Source organism: Eumetopias jubatus, unplaced genomic scaffold (assembly GCF_037043125.1).
Source record: "Eumetopias jubatus isolate StellerSeaLion01/CBP00866 unplaced genomic scaffold, mEumJub1_p1.0 scaffold_15, whole genome shotgun sequence".
Taxonomy (NCBI): domain Eukaryota; kingdom Metazoa; phylum Chordata; class Mammalia; order Carnivora; family Otariidae; genus Eumetopias; species Eumetopias jubatus.
The window spans coordinates 16,907,749-16,916,223 of record NW_028274821.1 but is presented as its reverse complement, the minus strand read 5'-3'; the positions used below and the strand labels follow the sequence as shown (position 1 = coordinate 16,916,223).

Below are 8,475 nucleotides of genomic sequence, written 5' to 3'. Positions count from 1 at the left end.
TTAGGTTTCAGTTGGAAAAGGAAGAGCGGTGCTCCGGGCTTGGCTCTGGGATGAGCTATTTTCGATGAGCTGCACATGTCCTCTGCAACTTCATCAGTGAATTTTTAATCAAAAGATCTTCGAAGAACGTGGTGCCAATTCACTTTCCACGACAGCCACTGCAAAACATACACTTCGTTGGGTTTTGTTTTGTTCCGCTTGGTTTTTGCGTGTTGGCTTTAGCGACTTCCCTCAGCCGCCACCCCCCGTACAGCAGTCCGCCTGAAATGATCATTCAGTGTGGCGCTGGAGCCTCTCAACATTAGTTTGCTGCAAGTCTGTACCTCCTGGAGGTGATTTTAACCTCCTGGAAGCGTCCCTGAGGCCACTGACTCGAGTTAAGGTAATATTAACAAATACATTCTAAACGTCTTAAACCCACACCGCTTTACCAAGCTCGGGATTTGCACAGCCGCTCCCCACCCCTCGGCAAACAAGGTCACGCCCTCCGGGGGACCAAGCCACTGGGCCTTTAATAAAGCCGCGGCCGCTTTCCCGCCGCCCCCCCCCTCCGCCTCCGCCACAACCCCCGAGCGCGCACTTCCGGCCGCGGGGGCGTTCGGGAGCGCGCCTCGCGAGTCTCCACCAACCAGCGGCTCCGCCTGCCCGGCGCGAGTACGCGCGCGCACATTTATGCGCAGGTTCGAATCTCCGCCGCTTCGCGGTAGCTCCCCAACGTCCGGCAGTAGCTCGGCCGCAGTGAGGGCAGCGCGCGCGGGCTGCGCCGGGCCCGGCCGCCCCACCCACCCCGCCCGCCCCAACTGCCCGCCGCCCGCTCGCCCTGAGCAGGTCCTCGCCCGCCCTCGCGCGCTCCGCCCTCGCCCTCCGCCCCCGGAGTTATCCGCGCTCGGCCTCCCGCGCCGGGCGGGCTCCGCCCGAGGCTCCGGAGCCCATGGCCAAGCGGCGTGCGGCCGAGCCGCTGACGTTCCACGTGCCTTGGAAGCGGCTCCTGCTCTGCGACTTCCCCGAGGAGCCGCCGCCGCTCTGGATCCCGCCGCCGGGGGCCTCCCATCCCGGGCAGCCGGTCGGCGTCCCGGAGCTGCCCCGAAAGCGCAAAATCGACGCGGGGGCTATGACTGAGCCTTCAGCTTCGCCCAGCAAGCGCCGCGACGGCCAGGACAGCAGCGTTCCGGGCGGCGTGCAGCGTGAGGGCCGAGGCCTGGAGACGGGCGAGCCGCCGCAGCCGCTGCCTCCCGTGCGGCCCCCGGGGCCAGGGGAGGAGCCCCGGGGCGCCCGGCCCCCGAGGGGCGGTGGCGACGACGGGGCGGGGCGCACAGAGCCGCGGCGGGGAGACTGGGGGGCAGCACCGCGCCAGGTAGGGGCTGGGGGCTGGCTGAGCGCTCCAGAGGGCGGGCGGGGTGAGGGGATAGGGCATCACCCTTTACGCAGCCACTGCGCGCCCCGGGAGGGAACAGATTGTTCCCGTCTTGACTCGGGTTCATCAAGAAGCCCCAAAAGGCGAAAAGCCGGGGTCCCTGCTGCAGGAAGGACTCGGACTCCTAGGCTACACAGGAAGAGCCCCAGAGCCCTTGGCCTCTTGGCAGCGTTTGGGGAGAGAGAGTCCTGTGGGCTGAAAGCACCTGGCTAAACGAGGGGAAAACAGACCGTCCGGTGAGGTAGACGTGGGCTTGCACCTTCAGTGCCTGTCCTGTGTAAGAGGGAAGCAGGAGTGTGGGTCACGACAGACTTGAGCTTTCCGGAGACTTTGACCGTGAACCGCGATAGGTCTGCTCAAATGGAGAAATTTCTCGGTGCAGCGCGCCTTCCTTGGCTTAACAGTGATTTCTTCAAGAATTCGTGATAGATTTCTTTCTAAAGAGGGTGACCAATGTGGTGGCCATCACTTGGATGGCCTGCAAGCATGGGACAGCACTTTTGGTAGAGAGGAAGGCCCCTCGTCCCTATCTTGGGAAAAGGCATTTAAAAACTCACAGGGTTAGATCGGATCCAATGAGGAAGGACCATTGTTGAAAATAATTTGGACCCTAAAGTAAACCGTATACTAGGATCATATATAAGAGTTCTTATTCTTTGGGGAACGAGCCTGCCCCATCTCGGCACCTAAGAGCTGATTTGTCTAGATCTGTGCTGTTCAATATGGCAGCCACTAACTGTGTGGAACAACTGAAAACTTGAAATGTGACTAGTCCAAATGGAGTTGGTGCCATAAGTGTAAAATACGCTCTAGATTTCGAAGATCTCAAAAATTTTTATATTGATGACCCATTGAAAGAACTCGGAGATCCTTGGTTGAATAAAATGTATGAAAATTTACCTGTTGTACTTTTTTTAGTATGGCCACTAGAAAAATTTATGTTTGTGGCTGGCATTATATATTGGACAGCTTTGGTCTAGACTTAGGAATTAAAAGCTGCCTTTTGGCAGTTCTGGGTTGACTTACCAGAAGCTTTGGGAATAGGAAGACCAAATATAGGGCTCAATTCACCAAACTCTTCAAGCACCACATCATAGCATCCATCTCACATTTTGCCAATGTTTTAAGTATCTTATGCGGAATTTACCTAATGCCTTGCTAGACAAAAAGTGAATTGAGGTTCCTTTGGCAGGACTTCTTGGTGAAAAACCCAATAAAATGAGAATTTGGTAGTTGGGAAGGAGCTTTTTCTGTGGTTGTGAGAAATTACCTTTGGACAGTAACGAGGATTTCTGGATGAAATTCTAAATTGTAAATATTTCCACCCCCAGTTGTCTTGGAATTTAGAAAACGGGTTTTTTTAGACTTTTTTTTTTTCCAGGTTGCTTTTAGATGTTCAAAATCCGCTTACTTAAAACCGAATGATAGCACTTACGTTTTGAAAACAGAATAGTTAGAATTTACAGTTACAGCATGTGTTGCCAATGACAAACCCTAAAGTAACCCCAGAATGATAGTCATCCAGACCTATTTGATATGGAGATAACTACTGTGCACTTTGAAAACTCTTCCTCTTGAGACCATTTTGGCGCCCCACCCATATATGGACTTGTCTTTTCTACCAGAACATATTGACTGCAGTATGCCACAGGTTGATAAGAAGGAAATATGGAGGATTTTTTAGTGGACTGACACAGACCCCTTCTTAGAATCTCTTAGACACACCAGTATCTTTTTTTTTTTTTTTTTTTTAAGATTTCATGTATTTGGCAGAGACACAGCGAGAGAGCGAACACAAGCAGGGGGAGTGGGAGACGGAGAAGCAGGCTTCCCACCGAGCAGGGAGCCCGATGCAGGGCTCGATCCCAGGACCCTGGAATCCTGGCCTGAGCCGAAGGCACACGCTTAACGACTGAGCCACCCAGGGGCCCCATACACCAGTATCTTTCACAGCAGTGACTACATCTGGCCGCTCTGCTTCCTAGTCACTATAGCTCCATGGCAAGGACTAAGTTTGGCCATAGGGGTACCTTCTTCACCAAGACAATCCCTATTCTTTTCTTTTGGCAAAAACCTAGGAATTCTCGTGTTTCTTCCTTTTGTTAGTTTTGTTTGTGAGCTTCTTGTCTAATGCAAATTTAAGAGAGGAACATGTTTTCTCCAGCCCTCTTTCCTGCCTCCAAAGATGGAGGTTTTTTGTTTTAAGGGATTTCCAGTGAATTACCAAGATACAGGGTATAATGAAAACATGGAGAAGTTAAAAAGGCTTTTCAATTCATGCAGTATATGTCTCCCTGGTTCCTGGCATTCGGAATAGTCCCTACTCTCACCCTTGGGATCTCATTTAGGAAAAAGTTTCTCAAAAATGTCCTTTCTACATTGAGGATTCAGTTTAGGCAGAATAATGATACCTTTTTTCTGTCCTACAACCTCAGAATATTTTTTGAGTTGTCTCAGATGTTTTTGTTGTTTTTTTTCTGTTGTTTTGTTTTGGTGTTTTTAGCCAGAGAACTAAAATAAAACCAGGTATTACTTAATTAAATATTTATGTGTTTTCTCCTGATAGTGTCACTTTATGCAGATTCATTGCTCTGTGCTGACCTTCACTATTAGCTATTTTTAATGGAAAGTAAGAAGAAATGTTTTTTTTTCCTATTCCTAAGAAGAAAGTAATGAATGATTCATGGGTTTCTTGGGCTATAATATCTAGCAGTATTGAGCAATTACAGTACTAATCCTTTTTTTTTTTTAAGATTTTTTATTTATTTATTTGAGAGAGAGAATGAGAGATAGAGAGCACGAGAGGGAAGAGGGTCAGAGGGAGAAGCAGACTCCCTGCTGAGCAGGGAGCCCGATGCGGGACTCGATCCTGGGACTCCAGGATCATGACCTGAGCCGAAGGCAGTCGCTTAACCAACTGAGCCAGCCAGGCGCCCTACAGTACTAATCCTTAATTTTAAAGAGAGTCCTGGGGGCGCCTGGGTGGCTCAGTCGGTTTAGCGTTGGACTTGATTTTGGCTCAGGTCATGATCTCAGGGTTGTGAGATCATGGACCTAGTTGGGCTCTGTGCTGGGCATGAAGCCTGCTTAAGATTCGTCCTCTCCCTCTGCCCCTCCCCCCCAAAATAAATAAGTAGATAGGTAGAAATATATTTTATTTTTTTAATTTTTTTTAGGATTTTATTTGAGAGAGAGAGAATGAGAGAGAAAGCACGAGAGGGAAGAGGGTCAGAGGGAGAAGCAGACTCCTTGCTGAGCAGGGAGCCCGATGTAGGACTCGATCCCGGGACTCCAGGATCATGACCTGAGCACGAAGGCAGTCGCTTAATCAACTGAGCCACCCAGGCGTCCCAGGTAGAAATATATTTTTAAAAAAAAGAAAAAGAGCCCTGCATTTTACCGATGAGGAAACAGACTTAGATCAAGGTCAGAGTTAGTGGGTGGTGGAGTTATCATGCAAACCCAGGTCTATCTGGTGGCAAAGTTTGTGCTCTTAGCTTACTAGGTTACACTGATGTCATTAAAGGATCTTTTTTGGGCCCATGTTTATAAGTAGATATTTTGAACAGATTTTTTCCAAAAGGCAGAGATATTTTAACCCTTCTTGCTTATCAAAATGAATTTTGGGAGGGGCATCGTTTGAATTACTGCATTTTTTTTCCCCAGTGTAAAGAAATTCCAAAGACACTCTTAATTCTCTAAGCCTTAGTGTCTAAGGCACTCAGTGTACTTCCTACTGAAATTTCCTAATAGGCTTGTGTGGTCCAGTAAAGTAACTAGCAACATGTGGCTATTGAGCATTGAAATGTGGCCAGTCTGAATAGTGCTGGGAGTGTAAAATACTTGCCAGGTTGTGAAAACTTAGTATGACAAAAAGAATGTAAAATATTTCATTAATTTTTTAAAATATTGACTGCATGTTGAAATGATAATATTTTTGATATATCAGGTCAAATAAAATATTGTTAAGAGTAATTCCATCTGTTTCTTTTTTACTTTTTAAAATTACATATGTGGCTTTCATTATATTTCTGTTGGATAGTGGTGTTACAGCAAATATGAGCCTAAAGTGAAAACACAACCGAGTAGAATAGATAATAAATACTCATCTGGGTAGGGTGTTAACCTTCAGACTGGTCACCTTGGAACCCTGTATATAATTCCAGTGCTGCTTCCTTGCACAAAGTATTTTTGGGTTGCTTTTGAAATTCTGTGCCAATTTTGAACTTCATTGGAACATCAGCTTCACTTCATAGTAACTTGAAACAATATTACAGCCATTCAAAGGAATCTGTTGAATTTTAAACAGGACAGTACTCACCTTGGATTTGTCAGTGTTAGTATACTGATTTAAAAGTCCTGCCATGTACCAAATATTGTATCTTTAATAAAATAATCAATTTAAGATTTTCTTGATTTTTAGCATGTTTATAGCCTAAAGTTTTTTGACAAGGCATCACAATATTTTAGCGAATGTAAAGTTAATCCCTTAAAATACCAAACCTCAGGGGAAAGACCAAAAATAAGTTTTAGGTATGTGTGTATTCAATTGTTTCCCTCACTGAAAGGTTAAAAAAAAAAAAATTTAAGACCGTTTTCCAATGTTTTCTTTGGTTGAAAAATAGGAAAAAATTATCAAGAAGAGATGCTCCTGGGGGCGCCTGGGTGGCTCAGTCATTAAGCATCTGCCTTCGGCTCAGGTCATGATCCCAGGGTCCTGGGATCGAGCCCCACATCATGCTCCCTGCTCCATTGGAAAGCCTGCTTCTCCCTCTCCCACTCCCCCTGCTTGTGTTCCCTCTCCCACTCCCCCTGCTGTGTTCCCTCTCTTGCTGTGTCTCTCTCTGTCAAATAAATAAATAAAATCTTTAAAAAAAAAAAAAAAGATGCTCTTGGAAGAAATTCTTTTAAATTTAAACTACTAACAAAATATTTTCACAAATCCATGAATATGAAAATGCACAGATTTGACTGAGTCCATGAAGCACTTTGATTAGGCAGAATTTAAAGGTGTGTTTGTTGAGGATGCAAAGTAAAAGACCACAAAATCTTAATGTGAGTTTGCTTTTAAAACAAGAATATTTGTTTCCTGAAAAAAAAAATGACTTTCTATAAACCGTTGATGTACTTTCATCTTTCTTTTCTCCCTAAAGCTCAATGAAGAATTTTGGCAGTATAACACCTTCCAGTACTGGAGGAATCCTTTACCACCTATTGATCTGGCAGACATTGAAGATGTAGTTGAAGACAACCTGCCAGAAGCAACGCTTCAGGGCAAGGATGAAGTGGTTGAGATTGACATGGAGTCCTGACAGAGGGGCTGAAGAATAGGTTTCTTCTGAATTTGAGGAGGCACCTCTTAAATGAATTCACATATTCTTAAGGAAAAAAGTTATTTTCCATACTTGATGTGATACCATTCCCAAGCCTGAAAAATGAGGAAAAGTTGTTTTAAAGATAAATGCCTACAGTCAGTGCTGAAACTTTCAAAAGGGATTTGTCAAGGATGTAGTGCAGTTACAGGGGAAGTGTTTTATATATGTACTCTTAAAGAAAAATTTATGTTTAGACTCAATTTGAAAATACTGATCTTATAGAAAGGAATTCTGACAGTTTTAGAAGTAGGTGGGGAACACTCAAATATTCCTCTTCTCTGTACCAAAAAGTTAATTTGTGGTACATGAAATGAATATTGTTTTATAATAACTCTTATTAATAAAATGCTTTCTAGTACATTGTATTGACTCCTCTAAGTTGAATGGATAGCTGACTGAAACATCTATGCAAACTTAAAATGTAGGGGGTTAAAGGTGGTATAGTTTTAAAAGAACTTTCTAAATGTAAAGTAGTGAGAATTTCATTTGGGTAGCACGTTTGCATAGTTTCCAGTGTTTGATATTTGTTGGGGCATCCTAAATGGATAAAGAACAATGAGGAGCAAATAGGTGCTTCCCCCCTTTTCCTAGGATGAAAAGAAAGAAATTTAGTTGTATTTCTTAATTTCTTGGTTTTGAATTGTTTTGACGGCATGGTTTTTATTGCTTCTAACTTAAGACTTGTTCTCAACACAGACGACACTTCAGAAACCCTTGCCTGAGCCCCACTGGAGAGACTCCCTTTAACTGAGATGGGCCTTGGTTATAGCTATTTTTTTAAGCACCAGTCCTCCTTTTCCCCAGTCCTAATGTGCAGACAACTTTGAGAACCACCAGACTAATGGTAGTTTTTCCTATTTAAAGGAGATAACTAATTTGAGATGAAGCAACTCCTCTTAATTAGCTTTGTTTTTATTTTGCTCTTTTGGTGGCTTTGTTACAACTTAAATTATTGTGTTATTACTATTTCATTGTTAAAAAAATAAAGTAAGCAGTTTGTGTTTGAGTTGAGTATCAATGATTAAGTTAATTAACTTTTGTACTACATCTAGAATGTTGGCTTTGTAATCAAGTAACTTGTCCTTGTATATTTTTTGTTGGTGACAGTAGATCCAAAATTCAGAAAGGGTGATAAATGCCCATGAGAGAGAAAAAAAAGCCCAATGTTTTTTATATATCTGTAGATTTAAGTATGGGTTGACATTAATGAGAATATTCTAGAACAAAAGACATGTACTGTGGTTAAGAAGGCTTTGGTGTCAGACATGATTCAAAGGCTTGTACTGCCACTTTCTACTTATGTAACATTAAGCAAGTTATTTTTCATCTTCAAGCCCCAGGTTCCTTAATTGTAAAATGAGAAACAATAAATAGTATCTACCTCAGAGAGGCTATGTTTATTGTCAAGCAATGTACTAAGTACTTTAACTGCATCTTGTTTAATTCTCATAAATAACCTTATTGTAGGTTAAAAAAATTGAGTAAATGTGCTTTTTGTAGTTATACTTAATTCCACTTTAAGTTGCCACTAGAAATTCCAGGATAAGAATTGGAATTGAAATAACAAGGATGGCAAGCAAGTGGGGGAAGCAGTTAAATTGCTGTGGAAATAAAATGGCAAACTTTCTTTCCCCTCCTGTTTGACTTGAGGGTAGGAAGGGGTCTGTGTTTGTTCACTGCTCTTCC

General features: G+C 43.8%; 1 protein-coding gene across 1 annotated transcript; it reads left to right on the top strand.

The window, feature by feature from the left end:
- The first annotated feature begins 788 nt into the window (after positions 1-788).
- Positions 789-8,122, top strand: CUNH9orf40 (chromosome unknown C9orf40 homolog). Its single transcript, XM_028095494.2, has 2 exons — positions 789-1,354; positions 6,568-8,122. Exons 1-2 carry the CDS (start codon positions 932-934, stop codon positions 6,724-6,726), a joined length of 582 nt encoding a protein of 193 aa, XP_027951295.1. The 5' UTR covers positions 789-931; the 3' UTR covers positions 6,727-8,122.
- The last annotated feature ends 353 nt before the right edge of the window (positions 8,123-8,475 follow it).